General features: G+C 43.4%; 1 protein-coding gene across 8 annotated transcripts in view; it reads right to left on the bottom strand.

Moving 5' to 3' along the window:
• Window positions 1-3,230: 3,230 nt before the first annotated feature.
• LOC6528764 overlaps window positions 3,231-25,072 on the bottom strand; it is a 34,890-nt gene continuing 13,048 nt past the window's right edge. For 2 of the 8 annotated variants that reach the window (XM_015198561.3, XM_039370272.1), the window contains 17 exons: window positions 16,840-16,931; window positions 13,807-13,874; window positions 13,575-13,710; window positions 12,377-12,448; window positions 12,159-12,303; window positions 11,823-11,878; window positions 10,431-11,759; window positions 9,372-10,361; window positions 8,706-9,304; window positions 8,531-8,644; window positions 8,364-8,473; window positions 8,143-8,259; window positions 7,400-7,467; window positions 6,565-7,337; window positions 6,426-6,500; window positions 6,074-6,187; window positions 3,231-6,012 (listed from right to left, as the gene is read on the bottom strand). In XM_015198561.3, coding sequence (XP_015054047.1) covers window positions 5,937-6,012; window positions 6,074-6,187; window positions 6,426-6,500; window positions 6,565-7,337; window positions 7,400-7,467; window positions 8,143-8,259; window positions 8,364-8,473; window positions 8,531-8,644; window positions 8,706-9,304; window positions 9,372-10,361; window positions 10,431-11,759; window positions 11,823-11,878; window positions 12,159-12,303; window positions 12,377-12,448; window positions 13,575-13,710; window positions 13,807-13,874; window positions 16,840-16,931 — 4,934 coding nt within the window. In that variant the 3' untranslated portion in view covers window positions 3,231-5,936. Of the gene's footprint in view, window positions 6,013-6,073; window positions 6,188-6,318; window positions 6,347-6,425; window positions 6,501-6,564; window positions 7,338-7,399; window positions 7,468-8,142; window positions 8,260-8,363; window positions 8,474-8,530; window positions 8,645-8,705; window positions 9,305-9,371; window positions 10,365-10,430; window positions 11,760-11,822; window positions 11,879-12,158; window positions 12,304-12,376; window positions 12,449-13,574; window positions 13,711-13,806; window positions 13,875-16,839; window positions 16,932-25,072 lie in introns of all 8 variants that reach the window. The other 6 variants (XM_015198562.3, XM_039370273.2, XM_039370268.2 and 3 more) reach the window with 5 other exon arrangements.

Raw genomic sequence — 25,072 nt, 5'->3', positions numbered from 1 at the left:
TTGCAGGAATAAGTTTTGGTACATTAATACCGGGTTTATTGATTTTTCTAATATAATATGTTCTAAATATAATATGTTCCTAGATCTCAAAGTTCATACGGACAGAGGGAGTGATAGACGCTGGTTAGCCAGCTGAACGGTTAGAGATGCTGATCATGAATATACTACTACTTCTCAGGTTTTCAACGAATCTAGTTAACTCCTTACTCTACGAGCAATGGCAAATTGAGCAAACTTTAAAGATGGCTATATCGACTCGCCCGTTTAACTTATACAGTATATATATAGTATTTATTGCAGTTTTAAAATAATTCACCCTTGTATTTCTAGTCGAGATCTCAAATTTCCTGGGCTATAGCTGCAACAGAAAAATAAAATTTTGAACGAAGCTTACAAACTTGTGAAAAGCCTTCGTCGCGATTAGGTATAAAAACATAATATTCATTTGAGTTTGAACAGGACAATCGAACTCCAACTCAAGCCGCGACTCAGGTATGAACCAAGCTCAGTTCGCTACGAACAGGTTCGTCCAGCATGTTGGAGCCCTGTTCGATGAAGCTGGATGCAACAGGCCGTATTTTAAGTGAATCTCCAACGATGGCTAATAAGCGATCCTGCACGTGACTCGGGCTTTTTTGGCTGAATGATAATGACGCAGACCTCAATTTGATGGTCTGGCCTTTTTTGGGGGAAGCAACTTTCATCGGCAATCAAATCAATTATGTGGGTAAAAGTCGTGTTTCCCTGGCCGCAGAATTTTTAGAGTGCCTAAATGCTGCGGCTCCTCTTCGGAAAGTGATCGAATCTTCATGGTCCCATGGGTGCTTTTGGTGATTTGTCAGCGTGTCGAACAAAACACAAATCATGTTCATCAAAGTGTGGCTGGAAATGTGTGTTTTGTGGCGTTTTTTTGTGCCAAATTTATAACTAGTTGTGCTGACTCCAGCTTCAGATGCGATTGCTGCAGTTTGCTGTTTTACAAATTGTTTTTGAACATTTGTTCAAAGTGATTTATTGTCGGTTATTTGCAGTCCGCCTCTTGGCTAGCTGGCAAAACTGTTCATTTTTTATTTTCCACGCGCCTCGGCTTCTTCACTTTGGCAGTGAATACTCCGGCACACGGTAGCCGCGTGGCCAAAAGGAGGGAGGAGTGGCTAAAACCTTTGGCCAGCATCTAATGCATTTCTCGGATACGAGTGTCGCCTTAATTGATATGTCATTTATGCTAATTCCTGGCCAGAGAGCATAGGAATTCGCTATCTTGACGGGCTACAAGATGTGTTTAGTGCATTTGGAGTCGAGTAACACTCGTCGGCAGACTATTAAATGCAATTAAGTTAATTTAAACAGTTTTGTGGAAAGCGCTGACAGCTAACGCTAACAATAAACAGGTGCCCGCGGCTCAGGCTCGAAAACAATTGAACAGCCATTGTTGTTTACTTGGTTTACTTGGTTTTAGCCAGACTTAGGTCTGACTCACTTGGATGATGTGCTGCTAGTCCCAATAATGGTTGACGTCAATTATCGGAAATTGCACTCGTCTCCGGCTGCCTTAAGTACCCGTACTTCAATCGGAGCTTAGTTTAGCCTGACCCAGATTGCAGACGGAGTTGCTGGCTCAAGTACTTATACTACACATTCTTGATTGTGTGCAGAGACTTTTAAATTCCAGATAATTGTTTTATGGCCCCTCCAAAGTATCTTTATGGCAGCGAATCGATTGTTGATTAGCCGCAGCAGCGTGAAAATGTCGCTGGCAACATTGTATTACCAATTTCGAGGATTGTGGGGTTTTCAGCGTGAGCGGAGGCTCAAATCATGCATTGTTTTAATCTAGCTGTGATTTGCACTTCAGTTGCCAAACCTGCATAATAACATTAAAACAATTATTTTGTGTGTTTGAAGCTGTTTCTAAAGCCCACTCGAACCTTTTCCTTAATCTCAAAACCTCTCTTTGTATAAATAAATTATTAAAGTTACTATTGTTTTTTTTTAAATTTATGCAGACTTCTATCAACGCATTTCATTGAACATCTTTTCAGTTTTATTTAAAACTTCAAGTTTTTTGTTGAAGTCTTTCGATTTATCTTTGAAGTCTTTTCGAGGAGTCAACTAATTTTAGCTTGTGTTGTCCCAATAGTAACAATTAAATTGGGTAGAAAGTTCACATATAAGCCGTTTGTTTATGCTTCAGCATTTTTAATGATTGAAATATTTTACATTTAAGTGGACTAACCTAATTACTTGCCATAAAACTAGGAGCTAAAAAACCCATTCTATATTTTATTGGATACCTTTGGCCTTTTCAATGAATTGAAGCCGGCTTACGCCACTCCAGTGGCAGCGTCAGTCAATGACCATAAAATAATGTATAAAATACACAAAAACAAAGCACCGCCATGAAACAATCGAGAATGGCCCGAAAATTCCAGCTAAACAACAACTTTACCAAAAACCGAAATACAATAAAAATGCGGAGCGTGGAGGAGAATTGCTTTCGGTGTTTATTGTTGCGGCTGGAAAGCACTAGCTGAGGGCAACGCTTGGTTTCACATTACACCCAGCTTCCGCTGACAGACTGAATGTCAAGCAGCCAAACAACCAAACAACCAAAGAGCCAGGCAACCAAAGCAACCAAGCAACCAGTGAAGCGATCCGTCCTCCGAGGAGCGAGAAAATCGCATTCGGAAAATGATTTTTTGGACTTAACTACGATTGCCCATAAACAAGTGTAAATGGAGCTGGAAAAGCGGAAAACGCAACCAACGCAGCATCCGATTTCAGGCAGTGGCAAAAGGTTGAGAGCCGAGAGCAGGCTGATTTATTAACAAGACACTGCGAACGCCTTGGCATTTTGCATTGTGCTCGTAATTACGAAACAACGCAGCCAGCAGATACAGATGTATCTACGCCCCATTAGCTCATCCTCACCCCCGCCACGCAGCAAGTGTTAATTGAGCTGAGCCAGAAAAAAACGAGAAGGTGCAAAGGGAAAACTGGGAAAAAAAATGAAAAAGGAAATGCGCGCTGACCCAAGCAGCTGGAGGTTTCCTTTTTTCTTTGTTACCTGCAGATACTTTCTCGGACCGATAGGGTTAGCGTTAAGGACAATTCATTGATAATGACTGGCGCCAGCTGGTTGGCGGCTCACTTAGACAAATTGATTACTAATTGGTTTGTCAGGACGGCAACAAGAGAGGAAGATAACCCAGGAACTGCACAAGGACCAGTTAAAGTGTTGAATTAAACTTTATTGGATGTAATTACAATTTTACAGAAACTGGAAAGTTGTTTTACAATATATATATATATATATTCATATATATAACTCTATGTTTCGTATGTGGTTGGGGTGTACCAGTGTCTGTGTCTGTACATATACTTTTAATACGTTGATTTTTTAAACATTCTTTAGTTTTCCGATATATGTGTATAGTTCATGCTAAGTATCCCATACAAGTAAGGTATAATATTTAAAAAGATTACTCTCTAGGTATATTTCGCTTAAAAGTTTAGTTAACAGTTTCATATCCGTTCCTATTTGCTGGTCTACTAAGCTGAAAGTCAGAAACAAACAGTTTAAGTAGCTGAATTTGGATTTCTTGGGACAAAGTTGGATGGTAGGTTAGTTATTAAGTTGAAGTTGAAGAAGAATGCTTGTTCCGTACATGCGCCGCACTTAAAAGTTCTATTAGGACGAAGATAGGTATAAATTATCTAACAGATATGTGGGTACCGAATATCCAATTACATTAGTTATAATAGTTTTCCTATTGTATAGTTTCGTTAGATATCAACAATTTTGGTGTCGCATTAGATTTAGTTCAGTTGAAGGAAAAAAGTACCAACAAAACTAGAATGGGGGAAATGCCCTACGTTCGCAGACACCCACTTCGATATAGATACATAGTCTGTTGTAAGTATTTATAATTGTTTGTTAGATTTAAGATTAGTTTTAGTGCCAATTGGCTTAAGGTACTTAAGTTTTCTTTGCCTTTTGGCCTCCCTCTATCTAAAAAGACTTCATTCCATTAAAACACACTCAGGTTGCTACTTTGAGGTTTGTAATTTGTGTGTCTGTGTGTGTTCTTTTTGTGAGCCAGAGCGTGTCTTGTGTGTATCTTGTGTAGTATGTGCAAATATTGCAATTAATTGGATTTAGTATTCAGCTTAGACATGCAGTCTAACACCCTGTCTAAACAGTTAACAAAATTGATTGCAATTCTTAAGTCAGTTGAGTAGTGAAATCGTATTTAGTCTTCATTTCGAATCAGTTGATCAGATTTAAACATAGTTTAGTTAGAGCAAAATGCAATTAAAGTTTCGTATTCGTAGAGTAATAATAGTGCGAATTAAGTATAATAGTTCGTAGTTTAATAGTTAACAATGTGATAGATCTAAATCCCACCCATACTCAACAGCTGCGCATTTGGTTGTGACAAACATTCGTCGAGTAAAAGTTAACTTACAGCCCACTTGCACATCGCAATACGCAGATTTTACACTCTCGCACTTAAAGTTGCCTTATTTGCACTTGGGTTTTTGTGAGTTTGATTTCTTGGTTTTTATTTCATGTTATTCGGGACTGCTAGAGGTAAGTGTGTCCTACGTACAGGACTTAGTTTAGGAGCTGGTTTATTTACACCTATTGCCCATCATTTGCCAGTGTTTATTAACTTGAACTAGAACGATCCTTTAAAAATGGTTTTTTAGGTTTTCGAATCAGTATCGGCTCTTTCTATATTATATATGATGTATATTTGTAAGTATATATGTTCTTGTTGGTATGTTATGAAAGCTAACAATGTGGACGGACAAAAATAATTTACAAAAATTCATTTATTGTTACATTTAGTTTAAAAACTTTTCTCTCTTGCTTCTTGCTTTTTGTGTTTTGGCTGTGTCTTCAAGCAGTTAAGATTGACTGGCGCGATCAATCGGTTAATGGGTTTGCAGCAGCAAAAGTCGGAAATTCCATGTATCAATACTTTTCATCAGTTTTCTGGCTGACTTCACTTTGATTTGGATGTGTGCCCACGCAACACTTTAACCATTCTTGTGATTTAAACTATTATTAGCTATGCTTAGTCTGTATAGTCAGATAAGTTAAGACAGTACACATTATCGAATTAAGTACTTCCGTATTAGAAATTAGAATAGGGTTTACTTTCTTTGAAATATGATAAATCGGTATCTGCTGCGCTGTCCACCCGAATTTGATTTTAGAAATCAACAACAACTTTGGACTTTCAGTGGAGTCTTATTATTAAACTTAAGGAGCAGTTAGCATCTAGTTAGTATCGAGGATTAATGTTTAAGGTTTTCGTTCTTTATGTATTTTGCTTTAAAGACAAGCTTAGTCGCATCGCAGAGCTTGGTAGTACGTTAAAATAGACTAGAATTTAGTTAGTTAGGCATTATCTATATACAAATGTAACTATATAGATGCATACACATGCGTAATATTGGTTTAAATTGTATGTATATAATATGTATGTATATAGCAGGCTACTTTTTTTTTTACTACAATTGGAGTTAAAAAGTTTTTAAAGGCTTCAGTAATAAGTTCTTTCGAGTTGACAAATGGAAAAATTGTGTTATCATCTTCTCCCTGGAGTCCGATCTTAAGTTTAGGTTTAAGTAATACCTTAAAAGACCTCTGCCTAAGCTACATTCACGTCGAAAACAATGTGTGATTCTTAGAATTCGTTAGAAAAAATAATTAAAGTGCAGGTATTTGCTACTAATTTAGATTTTTTGTAGTCTGTGTAAAAGAGAGTTTGAAACATAGTTTCACTACAGAGGTGCTTGGGATTATTTTTCCTAATTGGAGCAAATACGAAAGTAGAAAGTTTCACTCGGTTGTTAAAGCTATTCATAAATTCTTATGGAACCGTGCAGCTTGTTCCTATGTTAAAAATTCACTCAGTTGACCCTCACTGATTGGATTGTATTTGGTGTAGATTGTTGCTGTTGCTCGCATTGGTGTTGCCACTGCTTGGCGCAGAAATGCTATAAGAAAAGTGACATTAGTTTGGAATCATTAAATAAAAATTAAAATCAATTGGCTTACCTATTTTCGTGGCACACCAACATTTCCTGCTGCCCTTGAAACTGCAAGTTTTGAAGGTATTCCGCCCTGCGTTGGTGCACAAGCTTCTCTTTTTCGGCTCGCTCTTTCTGTAGTCTGTTGAGGAACAAAAAGGTTTTAAAATCAAAAAAGAAGAAAAAGCAAAATAACAATATTTATAATTTGTTAACAAATCACTAAGAGAATTCAAAGCTACAAACAAACCAAAAGTATACACACGGCCTTACCACAGTCTCCAAATTGCCATCCCAAATGCTTGCGTGCAACAACATCACCCATGAGTTAGCTTAGTATTACATTAATTCTAACTAGTCGGACCAATTAGTCTACTTACTTGATGCGTGATTGTCTCATAAACTGTTGAATTTTCCTGGCAGCTTGATTTTGAGTAGACTGCGAGTAGGTTCGCCTGTGAAATTTGTTTTAATTTAATATGTGCATATTTTAAAGGACTATTAAGTTCTCCAACTCACTTCAAGGGACCCGAGGGGCTGGTTTCCTTAGGCGTGCTGGGCTGGGAGCCCATCTCGTGAAGCTGCTGCTGATCCTGTTTGTAGTGATCGTAAAAGCTGGACAGGCACTGGGAGTTGCTGCTCACACTTCCATGATCACTGGAGCTGCTCAAGCACAAGCCGCTCTTCTTGAATCGCTTGTTGCGTCTGTAGGAGCGGTAGCCATGTTGAATCACCAGGGCGGCGTTTGTCATCTGCCTGTAGTAGGCGTACTGCTTGTACCGCCTGTAGTAGTTCTGGATTACTGTGGCAGCGCTCCGTTCCTTGTTCTGCTCCTCGAGCTTCTGTCGACCCTTGTACGAGCGATACGCCTTCTGAATGCACTTGGCTGCCTCGTAGAGCTCTCGCTGCTCCGTGTCTGTTAGGGTTAGCTTGGAGAAATCCGTTTCAAAAGGATACGACGAGATACTGGAGGCGTGCAGAAACTCCGTCAGCTGTTTGGTGGATGGCGGGGGACTGGGCGAACTGACTGAGGGATCGGTTCCCAAAATAGAGTAACTGGCCGGGGACTGCAGCGGTCCCGAGCTGGCCGGACTCAAACTGGAGCAGGGCGTGCTGACGTCGTGATAGCGATAGCTATGGTCATGGAAATCGAAGCTGAAGTCGCTGTCGAAATGTGTGTTGGGCAGCGAATCGAGCAGGGGATCCATAAAGCTGTCCGTCAGCGCAGAAGATTCTGAAGTTAGGGGTTCTGTTAAGGGACTGCCCAGCACCATCATTTCATCGGCTTCGTTCTAAGGGAATAAATCACATTAGAACCACTTTCAACGAAGCAGTAGCAGTAATAGAAGCTCACCTTGATCCGTTCTGGCATAGCTGCTATAATGTGTTCAGCTAAAGTTAGAACTTTGGCATCGGAGTCCCCTGAAATTACACCAAACTCATTACAACATTATTTCCAAACAAATCGCTCATACAAATACATGGCAAACGAGTCTACATAATTGAGTTGGACACTTTCATGTACACATATACAGTATCGAATATTTTCTTTGTTATTTTAAGCTCGATTAGCCAAGAGATCTAATAGAGCTTAAATTGACAAAGCTACGTCTATGACTCTCCAAATTGATCACGATAATCAAAGTCGCTGAACACGGCTAATTATTATTTGTATTATACACCGACAAGCAATGATTTTTGTGTTTAGGGTGATTAGCTAGCTATTTACATACACCTCGGATTTATATTTACAACGATCAATTCGTGGTTAATTAGGCGGCGAGTGTTTGTTAGTTTAAAATTAGTAGTAATCGGTTAAATGTAGACATCGATAAAAGCGCCCATTTAGGGCGCACAACCAGCAACCAATATTAATAACGAACATTTACATTGATTAAACGAGCTTCCCCCCAAATACGTGATTACATATAACAACAAACAGCAATAGCAACACAACATCAACAACATCGAGAGCCATCCCCACATGGTTAGTATGTTTTTAGCTACAGTACAGATAACGGGTGAGTTTGTTACGGGTTGACACTTTGAGATTGGATTGAGAATGGAGCAGGGCTCCATCCGTCTGCCATCACTGACCTACAACGGCATCGGGCAGGGCCAAATCATTGCCAATGGTCACGTCGGTCGCGCTCGTTGAATTGTCGTCGCAATCTTTGTCGTGCACGGGACTCGATTCGCCCGTAGATACCTCGCCTAGTTTGAATTTACCGAGAAAATTTGAGCATTTGGTTCATTCCATAAAAATATAGTCTATGACTAGGAGTTGGGAACATGCAGAGTCTGATCCCCAAACTTACAAAGGGCAAAGTCCATTTTGCGCAGCGGCGATAGCAGACAGTTGGTTCCAGTCAGTGAGTCCAACGGCGAGTCAACGCCCAGAGCATAGCTGTCATGGCTCTCAAAGTTGCTGAAAGATTAGAAATAAAGTTGGTGGACGTCTTATGCGACTCAGCTTCAATCATACCTATGGAGCCTGGCGAGCGCTTTTCCAGACTTGCTCCGTATGTCCATGTTAATGCCACTATCTATAGAGGAACGTTTGGAGTAACGACTGCTACTATTGGGTGGACTCTGATTGCTGTGGGTTCGGATGGGAAACATACAAATTATGGAAAATCGAAAATGAGGCACTCCCTTACCTATGCACTGCAACAGGTCTCAGAAAAACGCCATCATGCTTCCGCTGGAGTTCCAAATCAAAAGCGCTGAAACTCTGGTGCTGTTCGTCCGCCTCCGCTTCCACGCCCATGTTCATAGAAAGATTGGCCAAGCCTCCGCGCAGTTGCGGCTTGCGGCAGCGCTCCTTCTCCAAGCGATACATCTGCGCCAGTAAGGTTTTGTGGCCCCGCATGCTGGCCAAATCCAGAGGAGTTTGCTGTGCCTGTGTTTTGATCTTCAGCGCATTGTGGTTCCATTTGTAGAGTAACAGCGAGCACTCTACATGGCCACGCACACAGGCCCAGGCGAGCGGAGTAAAACCGTAGACATCCTGGCTGAGGGCGTCTAGTTCGGTTTCGAGAATGATATGTGGGTTTTCCGAACGCCAATTGAGCATGGCGCCCACGAGCTTGGCATAGCCCAAGGCAGCGGCCAAGTGGAGCAGAGTCATGCCACGTAAGCCCACCGTCCAGGAGGCAGCTGTGCTGGGCATGCTCCAGGCGTGCTTGATCAGTTTGTGGCAATATGCCACCAGCTTCTCTTCGAAGTTTGGCTCCAAGCAGAGAGCAGTGTTGTCGGTCTACGAGTATAAGTCCAAAAGATCTTAATGTAGGACATGAATTCACAACCAAAACGTTAATACTTACCGTGAGCTCAAGCTCCGTCTTCACCTGCAGTTTCTCGTCAATGGTAGACAGGCGGTTAAGCAGCGTAAACTTGTACAGGCAATCGTTGGAGCTGGTGGCATCGAATGGAGCATCCGCCAGCAGGGAAAGCTTGTACTCGAACATCACGGAGTTGGAAACAAGGAATCCACCACAAGCCACCTGCAGAGTCACAAATCCGGCCTCGTGGGCTGGACAATAGCAGCGGAGTACTCCTTCCTGGACCAGTTGCGTGGGTACGGGCTGCGCATCAAATAGCACCGTATAGGCTCCGCCATTCGAGCTCGTCCAAGGTCCGGCCACCAAAACCTTAACGCCTCCCTCCGTGTACGACCATTCGGGACTAAAGTCGCATATATTGTGTACCTTGCGTGGCTGCGATGGTGCAGTCTCTCCCAAAAAGGAGCCCTGCTCCAACGCCGTGTTATTCAGGGCCTGCTTGTCATCCAAATCGAGTTCGGGAAACTCCACGAGCATATCGAAGGCATCCAGATTGGCAAACACATCGTCGGTCTCATCGTCCTCAACCTCGGCTGCGGGTTCTGTTCTCATCGAGGGTTTCTTCTCCGCCTCCTGTTGATTTAACTCGAGTTTGCCTGCTTTGTTTCCCGTTGTTATCGTTGTACTGGGTGCTGTGGCTCCCGCTGCTGTCGTATTGTACGGCATATTCGCTATCAGAGTGCGCTGAATATCCTCGTGGGACAGATCCAAGGTCTCGTTGAAAAAGCTCAACGTTTCCACCTGGGGTTCCTCCTCGCTGCTGCTGCTGTTGCTGCTGTTTTGATTGTTACCGCCGAAGCTGCTGCTTTCGTCACTAATTTGGCTGCTGTTATCACTGGAAGCACTGTAAGTTGCACAACCATTTTGGTTCAGGGATTGAGATAGCGACTGCGACTGCGATTGCGATTGCGATTGCAGCTGACTCCTGTTGGGGGCTTCTGTGGCCTGATTGTTGACTGTGTGGTTGTCTTGCTGCTGAATAAGTTTGAATTTAATCAACATAAATACAATGATTGCAGTCGATTTTGCGGTTGCACTCACCTCAGAGAGCGCATTGGCGCTCATTAAATTATCACAAGTTGCTGCCGTCGACGTCGTTGTAATTTGTTGCTGCTGATTGCCATCGATAATCGATTGTAAGGAACTCGAAGTGGACGAAGTGCCCGATGTGGGCGTGGATATGGTCGTGGGAGTGGGTGTGGATGTGGATGTGGATGCGGACACGGATATGGATATGGAGGAGGGGATGCTACCAGCGGAAGACGTTGCAGGTGTGGCCTGGCTGCTGCTGCGATGCTCGGGTGACATGCACATGGCTTCCACGGGAGGTTGGGCCAAGGAGTGGGGTTGAACTTGCGCCAGAGGAGGCGGCTGACCACTAGTTGGGGTTGCTGTTGTCTGTTGCAATTTATAATAATGTTGCTGCTGCTGCTGCTGGCTGCTGTTGTTGCTGTTGCTGGAAGCATTAAGTTGCTGCTGTTGATTGTACATAAAGTTATTGTTGCCGGGGTCGTTATTATTTACGACATTTAATTCGTTGTTTGTTTGGGCTGCTAATTGCTTGCTGGCATTGCTGCCACTGCTATTGCTGCTGCCGGAGTTTGTGATTTTGTTTGTGGTCATGTGGTTTTGGTTTTCAATTAGCTCGGTGTCCATAATATTCGAGGCGGCTGCTGCTGCTCCTGAAGCTGCCGCTGCTGGAGTCGTCGCAGGATCTCTGGGTGTCGCTGTGATCGTTGTATTGGCTATTTGCAGCCTGTGCTGCTGATTGAGATGCACCGAATTCTGGCCTTGACTGGCAACAAATCGCTGTAGACTCAAGTGCTGCTGCTGTTGCTGCTGTTGTTGGTGCTGCTGCTGTTGTTGCTGGTGGTATTGCTGCTGCTGCTGGTGTTGCTGCTGTTGCTGTTGCTGTTGCTGCATCACCAGATTACTCCTTGCGGCGAGCATTTGACTTGCTCCGCGATACTGCTGCTGCTGCAGGTAGTTCCCATCCTGCTGCTGCTGTTGCTGCGGCGGAATGATCTGAAACTTAATGGCCGATTCCTGCGGCAACTGCTGTGTGACGTTGTGGAACTGGCCGTGATTGTCCACGTGCTGCCTGGGCCGCTCCGCCCATCGGGAGTAGAGCTTGCTGGCCACCACCACATTGGGCGCGTTGCTGTTGAAAGGCTCGCCTAGCCGTTTCTCCTGCACCGAGGACTTCAGCATGGCTGCCGATCGTCGCATCACGGGATGCGTACAGTTCTTTCCGTCCACACAGCCTCCATCCCCGCACCCGCAGTCCAGCTGCTTGACCAAGGCAGCCTGGCGCGACAACCTCTGCTTCTCCATCAGTTGGCACACTATGGACTCCACCGTCTCCGCCGTCTGAACGAGAAAAATGCAATTCAGTTGGCTCTACGGCTGAGTTCTAATCTCTTCTTAACTTACTGATATTTCTATATCGTTTCCCGAGTCGGAGTCGTCGTCGGAATTGATTGTGGATACTGAAAATTGTGTAAGTGAGCTTCAATAATTATATTGTTTTACAGCCATTAGTAAACATCTCATAAGAGAACTGTTTCTTGTTTAGCGGATAACAGAGAAACTTGTTTTTCTGCGGATAGGTTTCTTAAAAAGTTAAGACCAAATGAAGAGAATAGATTTTCTAACGGGTAACAAAACCACGGCAAAGATGGCGTGTTTATTGCAGTTTTAATTGTTATATAAGTACAGACAGTATTATGCTTATGAATCGAATACTATACTCTTCAAATCTATACTTACGCATGGGCTTGAGCTGACTGACCAGCTCCTCCTTGGTCCACTCCTTTTTATCGCCCCAAAGTGTGATACTGGGTGCAATCACGGCCATTTTATTATCATCCGGATATGGGACGTTCAGGTAGTGCACCAAAACAATGTCCGGATTCTACACGGAAAAGATGAGCAATGTCCTCCCAGGATTTAAATATGTCAAGTGAGAGGAGGATGGCAAAACCTACCTGCAACAGCCAGTAACATCTGCGATGAAATGTGGGCAATATGGCCGAGTGTACATAACAACCATAGATGCACTGTGGAAAAGAGGGGGCAGAAATCGAAGGAAATTCAATTTATCAATTCGGCAACACAAACAAGAGCATAAAAAAGGACTAAAACTTGGGGAGTTCCTACTCGGCTTCACACGCAGCTCGTCTTACCCCGTGGAGAAGAAATCCATTTAATTGGAAAACATAAAAACGAAGAGCAAGTGGAGCTCAAATTAAATTACCAACCGCCCACGCTAGGGGGCGCCACTTGGACTTGGTAAGTGCCAAAAATCAGGACTCAAACTCAAACCGAAAGCCAACGAATCGAAGCGGAAGAGCCAAGGAAAAGGGTTTGGGTTTCCCTGTCTTCCCTGTCTTATAAAACATTTCGTTGCGCATTTTTCTTGTTCCTCACAGTTTTTCCCCCTTTTTCTATCATGGTTTATTTTTTTTGAGAGCTTCTTCTACCCGCTGATAAATTTGTTGGCTCTCGTTGGCCGCGATATGCCGCTGACTTCTTCTGCTTCGCCATGGCATTTCCTTTGTACTATCTGCCTCGTTTGGGCCCAGTTATCATGTAAGAAGACGGCACCCCGCCGGCACTGCCAACTGCATAAATCTTCGCCGGCCACGTTTACTTGCGAATGTATTAAAATAAAAATTAAAATAAAAACAACTGCAAAAGCTAAAGAAAAAACAAAAACAAACGCCCGAGGAATTGTGCAAAAAATTGGCGTGAAATTGCCAAATGTTTTTATGTTTCTGTAATGGCTTGGCCGCGGGGATGGATACTCCGACAGACAGACAGACAGACCTTATAAATAAGCTTAACCCTTGGCAAGACTTATTTCATTAGCAGACAACGGCGGCGATGCACACATCCTTGAGCAAACACTTGCCGCGGACGAATTGCTCCACGAGACAAGGGGAGGACACCGTAAGTTTATGTCAACTTCCGGCGGGAAATCATAACTCACCCAAAGGAACCCCACACGGTCAAGAACGAAATGGAAAAAAAAGGAGACTCCAAGGGAAGTCCGCGCAATCGAAGACACTTTTTACCCCTTGACAAATGATGGCAATAGCTGGAAAACGATTCCGGCTAATTGCCTAATTGTGTAGCTACGAAAGCCTCTAGACCGCGGAAGAAAGAAATGCTCCTCCGACTCACCTCAGTGCCTTGTACTTTTAGTTTCATGTGATCCTCGCGCGTCGTCTTGCCGTCCTTGCGTTTCTTCCAGCAGTATCCATCGCGTCGGTAACGCACCTTCTTCCTTGAGTAGAGCAAGAGCGATCCGCTCTTGGGTCTACAATCACAGGTGCGTAATGAAAACGAAAATTAATAATTGATTTTGCTCCAAGGGACAACTACGTTAGAGGAACTGCTTAGTTTTATTACTCACCTGGTTCGAACCTCTTTGGACTGCCACTCGCCATGTTTATCAAAGCTGATAAGAATCGCAGCGATTTCCTGGAATATACACACAAAGTCTGTACAAGAAATTTCTATATTTGCATATGAAAAACATCTCAGCGAAAGAATTCACAGATAGCGAGAGCGGCCTTCACAGCGGCCCTATTGTCGCTGCGACACGGGCAAAGTTATTTCCCAAACTCCATCACTTCTGTGGGCCCCCAGTTCACCCGCTAACTTGGCTAACTGGCCTTAACTAACGTGCTAACAATTTCCGGACTTAATGGGCAAACGGATCCGCTGCCCAGTCACGAAACTCGCGGCATTTCCTCCGCCAAAAGCTGGAGAGGAGGGATTTCTGCGCCATAAAACAAAGGGAAACATTTTAGAAATTTCATTTGACCGCAAAGCGGACACTGCCACCGAAAAAAGGAAGGTAGATGGAGATGGTGGTCGTGTGTTAACCACAATTTACAGGTGTCGCCGGCAGTTGACACTTAACCAGCTTGGCGGCCAGGAGGCCAAAAGCCAGCACAGACGCATCCCGAGTGCAATTTGTGTGCATACTTGAAATGCCCTGTCACCAAGGAATATAAAATCTTAAAAACGCAGCAGCTCAAGATTTAGACAGTCGAAAGCGATTCGAATCCAAATCACACAACAGTCAGCGAAAGTTCAGAGGGAATTCAACGAATTTAGACATTTCATTGCATGTTTTGCCGATAAAGTTATCAATTTGTTTGCTTCCTTGACGTTGCATGAATAATGCAAAGTGGCCATCCATCCATTCCCAGCGTCCTCAGCATCCTCAGCAGCCTCAGCAGCCTCAGCATCCCCAGCATCCTCAGCTGTGTGCAGCCAAACATTCGCCATGTGCCTCCGGTTTCGGGCAAGATATCGCAGCATTTGCGAGTGTCATAAAAATTGTATATCGGGATCGAAGGAGGGAGGCTGAGCAAATCACAGGCGCGTGTTTGTCAAGTGGCAAACGTTTGCATTTTGGCCAAAATTGCCCCTGACTGGGCTCTTTCGCCGCTGAAGAGCATATGGAGGATATGGAAGGACATATGGAAAGCTAGATAGATATATGGATGGATGGCTGTCGCTTACTTATGCATGGCTCGAGCGACCTACTCCAAACCCTTCCTCGCCTCATGATGAATTCCAGGCACATACTGCGAAGGGCGGGCATTAAGAATTTATGCCCACCTCAGCGCATAACCCGCCATTTTTGGCCATGGGCGTGGTCCTAGTCAAATGTTGCTTCAACACTCAACACTTTCTCCGGAGAAGTGAGCAAACGATGCATCCATCATATGGAAAATGGATAGGATGGGGACAAGGATGGCGGACTTTTTACAAAACAGTAATAAGTTAAAACTGTAAGCTGTACCGAAATACTATAGCGTCTGAAAGGAATTGATGGCTCTGGCATAATCAAAATACAATGGCATAATAAAATTAAAATCCTAAGGATTTTGACTAGATTTCCAACCGAATTCTAACTCAACACTTACAGTTGCCGCCACAAAAATAAACAGGGAACTAATTTAAAGCATGCCATTTAATCATTTGCAGTCAAGTGGTTCTTTTGGGTGACCAAGCGCAGAAGGACCACTTCGGGTCACCCAGAAAACGAATGGGGCGCAAAAAGTAAACATAAAATTGCGACTCATTATCAATTTAACTTTTTGATTTTTAAGCTGCGCCCTTTCGCAACCACACACGGTCGGCTGTTTCTGTTTCGGGTTCTGTTCCTGTTGTTGCTATTATTTTGCAGTTGGTTTATGAGCCGGGTCAAGAGTTCTGGCCCCCGGCCACTGCTTAAATGCCAAATTAAAACCATGTGGTTAAAGCGACAGTCGCTGGTTCGAGTGGGGTCATCCTGCCGCTTTTCCAAACCCCCAATCCGGTAGCATCCACTGCCCCATCAGCCTCGTTTTCCCTGTAAGCAGACTAAAATAAGCGTGCGTAATTTTATTTATGCCCCGTACACGGCCACATTTTGTAATTTTTGCATCCTGATGCAGAAGGAGGAAGGGAGCGGCAAGTCCTGTAGGTAGTTCAGTCCACGAGTCCTGTCGCTGGACCCCGAGTTCTTTGCATTCGGTAGGTAAACTGTATTTTAATCAACTATGAGATGCCCTTACGGCGCGGGAATTAAATTCATTAAACACTGCAAATGGTTGGAATTCTTATACGATCTTATATTATATACGTTTGTGTTTCTTTGAATAATACATTTTGATTTAAAAGTTTGAGCAATTCTAGTGTAAAAATTACTTTCAGCCGCTTTTAATTTGGTCAACTCTCTAGCTTTAGTGAGTGTAAAGTCCGCTAACCGTGAAACCCCCGTACCAGATAAAAAACTCCACGAGCCCCAACTTTACAACTGTCCAAATGAATATTTGCGGTCGCGCTTAATTCACAAGTAAAACAACAAGCCAAGCTCATTGCAAAGAATTTTCCCTGTTTTGTGTTCTCATTTCCCGCGAGCGAAAACTTTTATTGCAAACCGAACTGGATCCGCGGGATACAAAAAAAAAAAGCGGAGAAGCGAACTTTTCGGCGACGCGTGGCCAGGTTTTTAAAAGCGGCTCCCCGAGCAGAGATCCAAAGTTTTAGTTTTACTGGTGTTTGCATTATAGTTTGTGGCGCAATAAAAACGTCGCGAGGTCCTTCCTAATGGACTGACCACCAGACCGCCATCTCGTTAATCTGCATATAGGAACTCGCAAGTGTGTGCGCCCCAAGGAAACGGGGCAAGGAAGAGCCGTCGTCGAAGGCTGTCAAAGTGTCCTGGCGGAGGACTGGCAGGCTCATCCGCCCGTCAACCGGCCAGGGCCCACGGCACATAGCACACGGCACATGGCACATGGCCCCCGGCTGGAGTCGTCGACTTCCTTTTGGCTTTCACTTGACTTGCCCGTTTCGACAATTTTATGTGCAATCAAATGCAAATAGAAACACAAACAGTGCCGGATAAAGCAAACAGCAATACCAACTTAGAACTAAAACTGACCTCATTTGTATTCCAACGATGACGCTGTGATGGAAAACTGTCGGCTCTTGGCAGGCTCTCCAAATTGTCGGGCAGCTTGATGGGTTCGCCATCTGGAAAAGGGGGCAGAAAGAAAAATAGATGTTAAGTGCACCGAAAGCGCAAGTCGGGAAATCAATTTCGCATATCTCTGGCAGCAGTTTTCAGCCCACTCCGGAAAACCCCCCAGCCCACTTTTCCGCCCGACACCCAACAGGTGCAACTGTCGGACATTCATAAATGCGACAAAAATGTAAATCACTTTGCAGCGATGATTTATAGTTTATGCACACACATACACATACAAAACAAACCAAAAAAAAAGTAAAAAGGGGCAGAAATCCTATAATGTCAACATTAATAAACGAGTTTCTGCACTTCTCCATTTATCAAATCCAATCTTCAGCATTAGCTGGGCAGAATGCGTGGCAAAGTTTTCAGTTTCGGCTTTGAGTCATTGAATAATTACCCACACTTAATGGAGCTTGCAACGTAAATCGAACCAACTTTCGGTTTATTAAAATGCCACGCAACTCGCGAGGGTAAATAAACTTTGCGGCCAAACTGTAATTTAGCAAAATGTGTAATAAAAGCGGACATCTACGCGACATCCCGCTCCTCTTCCCCTCCCCCTTCCCCATACCCTTCCCATTCCCCTGCCTCGTCGTATATCAAAGAGCCAATAGGTTGCACTCGAAGAGCCATAAAAAGTATTTGTCCACAATTTATATAAAGTGCTCGGAGCGGAGCGACTTCGCTTGCCATTTTGCCAGTTTGCCATTTCGCCAGCAAAGGCCGCGTAACCGAAATGTGTTGCCAAATTGCAAATGCCAGACGATGGGCGGCAGCGGAAGGGGGCGGATGGGGCGGATGGGGCGGAAGGGGCGGCACTTTGGGGTGCGTGGGGAGTTGTGTCTCTGCCCCTCGAAGAGGTGAGCACACACGACCAGGGATGTGCCGGTCATATTATAATCGAGTAATGCGTATTGAACGAAGTGCTTTAGTTGGCTATAGAATTGCAATGTATATGCAAAATGAGAGATTCAATCAAGAAAGCAAGATCGTTATGAATTATCTAGCAAATCATCCAGAACTTCCACTCCAAAAGTATAGCTTAAGTAACTAATCCTATTACGATTACATAGGGACGAAGGCACCAGAGGCGTGGAACGCATAACTGAAAATCTGCTGTGACTCTTATCATATCGGCTAACACACCAATCATAGTATAGTATTAAAAACCCTCGAACGCCTTTGCTGGAAATCCTTTAAAATCACGCACGCATCCCTGACGAACCAAGGATTTTCCCGGCCCCTCGTCACGCTTTAGTCACAATGATGACGTTGATGTAGTTACTTTTTCAGGGCGTTGTTGTAGTGCCAGTTGAAGTTGTTTATGCGATTTTTATATGGCGCACGTTTTGGCAGAGGACACACGCTCCGAGGAGCAGACGGTAACCCGAGGGGGGGGCAGTGGGTTGGACCGGCGACAAACTGTTTGCTTTGATCGCACTCTCCAGTTTTATGGCCAAACTAATTTGTCATCGCTGCCTTGGGCTCACCCCAAGCCAGCGAGAGGCCATTGAAAAATGCTCGAGCGATAATTGTCAAAAATGTCGAAACAATCACAGCACCTTGCTCTCTGCTCCCTTGCCCCCTTTCCAGACAGTCCTTGCACCTATTTATAATGCAGTTGCTGCCATTGTTGTCAAAAGTGCGGGCTGTTCGGGGGGTGGAAGGAATAACTCTGTTTGATTAATACAAATAAAAAGTTTTTTAACTGCTCTCTGCATATTTCATGGCGAAGAGCTTCAAAAACTGACGTTGCCCGCCATCATAATAGACTGCCACAAAAAGCAAAAGGAGCTGGGCCAAAAAACGAAGGCCCAGCAGCCGGGAATGCCAAAAAAGAAGGTAAACCGCAGGTGAGAGGACCTCGGTCCCATGTCGCCAATGTCTATGGCAACGTCAACGTGGCAGAAGCTGCCCCCCTTCGTTTTTCCTTCTTTTCCGCGTTTTTTGGTTTTGCATTATTACAACTTTAAGGGGGGCCACAGGTAACCAACCCCTCGCAGTTTTAACCGCCGCTTAATTGTGACAAATGCGCTTTGGTACACAAGATTTACTCATAATTTGGCCGAGGAATTTAAACAGCAGCCGGCGAGCTCTGGGGAAGGTGAATGGATAAATGGGCGGATGTCCATGGGCCATGTCCCCGGAATTGACACGGCAAATAGCACAAAAGAGTTGAAATAAATAATAAATTTCCGTTTTATGAACCCCCCTCGAGGTGGACTGAGTGAATCGCGAGAGCTGCCAATTTGAGCTGCCTGCCAAATTGTGGCTAATAAATATCTCACCAAAAAATACCAGGTAGCTAGGCATGTCTGGGTGGTCGGTCAGTTGCAGTTTGTTTGGGCCCTATAAAACATACAAAAGAAAAATTGTTTTGCACTTTCGTGGCCGCCGACGTCGCCGAAAAGTCAGCGAGTGTGAAATTACTTTTGTTCAGTCACACACTCTAGCCACAATTAAAACCCATTAAAGTGTCTCGGAAATAGCTACACAGCGACTGCCAAACGGAGCCAAGTGGAGTGGCAGAGGTCTGCCAGGTCTACGCAATTCTTTATCGCACCAGAAGTGGGGAAATAAATATCGCTGTGGAGGGATTTTGGAGATAACGCATGATGACGTTCCCGGCGAAAACAAAGACCAATAATAAATAGAGATAGTCGAAGATAGAGTGTGTGGAAGAGAAGGCCAGAACAGACGTCATGGTTGGAGCAAATAGCCGAGGAGTGAGGCCAAGTAAAAGTTTTTCACGATAATGGGCACAAATATTTGTTTATGTGTAAGCTGGGCAGAGGCTGGTCGGTAGACTCAGCACGATTAGGTAAAAGATGTTTATTAATCATAGTTGGAGTATTATTATGATTCATTGCAGTATAGTTATACCCGTTACTCGTAGAGTGGGGTATATAATGCTGGTTCAAAATTATGCATCTATGTAAGGACCCCAATCTATAAGTACATATAGTCTTGATCAGAATCACTAGCCTGTCAACAACGACTAGCTTAGTTTGTTGCCAACTTGATATCGCTAAGTGCAAGTCGAAATGTGTGACTGGGGCTTGGTCTTCTTTATCAATACCCATAAACTAGCCAAATGTTGCTTTGACCATTATAAATTATACCATCAGCAATTAATGTAATCACCGCTAGATGGATTTTGAGTGTTATCTAGAAAACATTCGCCTTTTATAGCCCTATCTGTACGCAGCTTTGATTTTATTACCCATTATATTCCTCAAAAATGCGGAGCATCCAAACTCAGTTGAGTAGTAGGAATGCCAGGAAACGTCACTGCTTAGCAGATACTACACTTGGAAAGTCTCTTCCCAGACGAAGTCCGCAACAATGACAGATGTGCGGATGATTTATGGCGATAGCAAACCCAAAACAAACACACACTGCGCTCCACACGTTGCGGCTGATAAAAATCACATTTTGGCAAACGGCAACGACTAAGTCACTCATACAATCGCTTTGCATTTTCCTCAGAGCCGTTGTGGCATTACAAGGAAACATTTCTCATCCTGTTTTGCATATTTCGCCCAAGAACAGCAATTAAAAGACACATAACAGCAAATATGCATGTCAGGCGCGACGGGGCCAAACAATAATTAGCCCAAAAGCAGCAGCAAAATGCAATTTCACCTCAAATGAGGAATATTTGCAGAGGCCATAGCGAGCAAAACAGAACTGAGCACAACTGCGATTAACATAAAAATGCAACAAATGGGGGCCACACGGGCAGGTCTGAAAGTCATAAAAGTCCTATTAATGAATGAAATCTAAACAGAAAATATGAAAAACAAAGCCAAAGCCAAACAAAAGTTGGCAAAAATGTTATAAATTATTTACAAGTTACGGCTGGGTCAGAGGGGTTTGCCGAGGAATGCTAAGTAATGGTAAGTAATGGAGTGAGGGTTAGGTCCTAACTCAAACTCAAACTCAAATCGTCATCGTCTTTTGTGTCTACGGGCAATGCAATTACGTGCGGATTTCATTACTTTTCCGTACTACCTGCCCCCCGTAAGGCTTTAGTCCAAGGATTTAGTGCTCTTTGTATGGATATTTACGATTCCTCAATGTTGACTGCTCTATAAGATGTGAATTCAAAGAGGGAATTTACTTAATGTTGCATTCTGTTCAATATACAAAACCACACGTGCCTTTAGTTTTCAACTACAACATCGCAGTTGCCTTCTGCCTTAAGCCAGTTTTTTTTCAAGCAGTAGTTTTCCCCTTATTGGTGTAAACGCCTCGGTGGAAACCGCGAAAGAATAAATTTAATGCACTTCGGGAAAGGTAAACTAAAAGGCTGCCTTCCTTGGAGGTCTGATTTGTCGACAGGAGGGCAAAGGATAAAGGGGAGACACTCAGTTAAGCTGCCTGCAAATTATATTAATATTGGGGCTCTTCATATCACATATTTTTTCCGGATTCATTCCCCATTTTTTGGCATTTTTTTTGGCTCTCCGGCTTGCATGCAACGTTTGCATAAGTTTCCCCAATTTTCCGCTTTCTGTGAGTATATTAATATATTTTTTTCTAGATACCTTTAAAGGAGCGAGAGGTGCAGAGGCAGCAGAAAGGTGTAATTTATTTTAATGCCGGCTATTTATCATGATACACATACGTTTCTCTTGCCGGTGAATAAAAAAAAATGTTATTTCTATGTGGCTATTTTCGGTGTTTTGTTTTTACATAAATTGTAAATTAAACATTTAAAGTGCCATGAAATTGGCACCGCCTAACCGGACCCCAAAAACACATGGCCTCCGGTGATGGCAGTGGCAATGGTTCATTAAAAATACATAAAATCGACACACAGTCAGTCCACCATCCTCCACTGCCGGATGAGCTAAAAACTAATATTTATCTAACAAAATTAATATGGTTTGTAAGCCAAATAGAGACAACGAGTGGGGAGGTTGAGAGCTGGGAAATGTGGCAAAAACTGTTTGTCTAACCAAAAACAAACGACCGAATGTAGCACAATTTTCGGCAACGCATCCTGCCGCCCGGAGGCGAAACCCTTTCGACCGATAAGCCAAATAAATAACGCAGGACGAACGGGGATAGGCGGTGGCCAGGCTGGGAGCATCATGCAACAACGTTGGATGCATTGTTCAATAAATCTATTTGGCCTCTAATCGAAAGCACACAGCGGTGGGGATGCTACCTGGAAAAGGCAACAAATTGCCATTGGATAGGCACAAGACCGGAAGCAGCAACAACATATTAATCCAAATTAGCATCAAAGTGATTTAATTGCTTGGAATTTCGGCGTTGGCAAACACTTTTCGACTTTTCGGCCCCGACGAAGGACACTTGTAAACATGCCCAAAAAGGAGAGGCCCCACCTGGCTGCGTTTTGTCAACATTTGGCCATCGATCAGGCTAAAAACAGGACTCGCATGCACACATACACACACACACATGCAGCTGCTGCAATTTAAAGTCCTTTTGAGTCTGCTTCAAACCCTTGGAGCTAAATGGGCAATAGAAGCGCTCATCCAAAGCCCTTGGCACGATTTATGTGGCTTTTAGTAATATGAGCAAATATATTACGTGACGGATCAGGAGAGGACCTGAACCAAGGACAACTAATTGAATTGCTGCCGCGGAACAGGAACAAACTCGAAATTAATAGGCGCACATCAAAGGGAAAAAATGAGCAAAGGCCCAAACGCCCACCAGCTGGCAGCGAAATTAAAGGGAAACCTATAAAAGCAGGACATTAGGTCTTGGCCGAAAGGATAACAAGTGTAGCCAACTGTGTGCGAGCATTCGAAGCTTGAGTAATATTTATTGAGTACGTGATCTTCTGACCAAATCCGAATGTGAGCGAGAGTTTTGAATTTTTTATTTCGCCCCGGGATGGCCGGCACACACACCATCAAAAGTATCCTCCCCACATGCAGTGGTATGTGTGTGTGTGTTTCCTGACAGCTGCCAACTTCTGGATTTCTTTGGTGGCCTTTTTTGGCATGCAAAAGGCGGACAGCAAAGTGGCTTATTAAAAATTTTGTCAACTTGCGAGTTTGCTCCACCAGCTCTCTCCGCTCTTCCACTTTTTTACGACTTTTTCACACTCCCCTGGCCATATGCATATATATTAGGCAGGAGATGCCTGAATTTTGGTTTTCTCAAATCATTAAAGGCCAGAAACGTTCTGTTTTTAGGAAAATCGTTTTCTGAACTTAGCTAATCACAATTGTTTAAGAGATAAGAAGTACAAAATGAAATGATTTAAGATAAATTTGTAAAAAATGTAGTTTGTTTGTAAACGGAAAACTACTTTCGAAGCCAAAAGCAGAGATCGAGCTTTAAATGAGGCATGTGTTATTAAAGATGTTAAGTTCGCCAAGAAGACAACGAACTCCTGGGTGTCACAAAAACAGGAAAATCGTTTTCTGAACTTAGCTAATCACAATTGTTTAAGAGATAAGAAGTACAAAATGAAATGATTTAAGATAAATTTGTAAAAAATGTAGTTTGTTTGTAAACGGAAAACTACTTTCGAAGCCAAAAGCAGAGATCGAGCTTTAAATGAGGCATGTGTTATTAAAGATGTTAAGTTCGCCAAGAAGACAACGAACTCCTGGGTGTCACAAAAACAATCCAATTGACTGGGAACAACAATGGCCCCACCCACACGAGCACAGAGCAGCGCACTTGTTGGTTTTTCACAACCCCAAAAAGTGTGCTACAAAAAATGAAGCGCATAATGAAGCTACTCATAAACGGAATGCCTCTGTGTGCGTGTGCGTTGGTGTGTGAAATGTTTACTTGCAAACGAGTGCTGCCACACCCACACTTGTGCCCTCGGCGGAGCCATTGTTTTGCCATCTCGTAAAAAACACTTAAAACGCCATTAAGTTAAAATAATAAAGTTAAGCGGCCGCCGGGCAGCAACAAAATCTAATGTGACAATGGCCACACGGCAACAACAGTAACAGAAACCATAAGAAAAACAACGAAAGTTGCAACAATTGCTGACATATTTCACATTGTGCAACAAAAGACAAGGAAAAGGGACAGGTGAGGTGACAAAAAACTAAGCCAGCACAAAAGCTGAGGGCCCATCGCAATGAATGGAAAAAAGACGCCGAATGTTGGGCATATTTTGCATTGTTCCCCACACACACTCACACACGCACAATAAACACACACACACACAGGGAAGGGAAAGAAACGAAAGGTGAAAGCCTCTCCTTTGGGCCTTCTTTCGGCGGCCTTTTGTTTCAATTGTCTGTAGTTTAGGTTTTAGGCGTGCGAGCCTCGTTATAGGTAACTGTAACTGTAACTGGTTACGGCGTATGGCGTACACACATGCATGCAGACACATCCTTGTGTGCTGGGTGTCCTTTGCAAACAATAAACGACTGTCAACATATGCGCGAGCCACCCGTGCACGCGTCTCTGGAATGGCGTGCGAATTATTGCCCAGGAAGATAAGACATAAAATTTAATGAAATGTTCAGAAAATGCTAAAATCCATGTTCTCGGTGCCCCCCCAAGTGTGTGTTTTCCCAAAGGGGTGTAGCTTAAGTGAAAATCGAAATCGCGGTGAAAACGTTGTTTAAAGTCCAGTTGGGTTAGATTTAAATTACTTCGAATATGTCAACATGGTATCCACAGTCCTGCGATTGACAACCCTAAGTTAGATTAGCACAATTGAAAATAGGTAACGCAAAGTTCAGAAAATTGAGTAATAGAAATTGAGTAATATTATTGTAAGTAGAGTTATTTAAGTCGTAGTATGATAATCGTTATACAACATAGAAGAATACACGGAAACAACATTTAAGATAAGAATGTTATACGTATTTTGGCATATTCATGTGTAATACAGAAACACACACACGCAGATATACTTAGTTATGAATATGATATATAAGCACAACATCGATACTAAAAACACTCTACAAAGGACAGATCATGCGACACCAATTACACATCAGACTTATGGTTCTTGCAAGTTGGTAAAGAAGATTCGCACAGAGAAGATTGCACAGAGCACATGAAAATATTTTAGTTCATTTTGAGTTGAAAGTTCAATAAAGTTGCATTTGATTTCGAAAGATAACTTTTTTAGTTTTTAGTGAACTCTATTTTAAGTCCTCTTTACCAACTTCAACATCCA

Source organism: Drosophila yakuba, chromosome 2L, assembly GCF_016746365.2.
Source record: "Drosophila yakuba strain Tai18E2 chromosome 2L, Prin_Dyak_Tai18E2_2.1, whole genome shotgun sequence".
Classification (NCBI taxonomy): Eukaryota; Metazoa; Arthropoda; class Insecta; order Diptera; family Drosophilidae; genus Drosophila; species Drosophila yakuba.
This window is presented reverse-complemented; position numbering and strand designations above follow the sequence as displayed.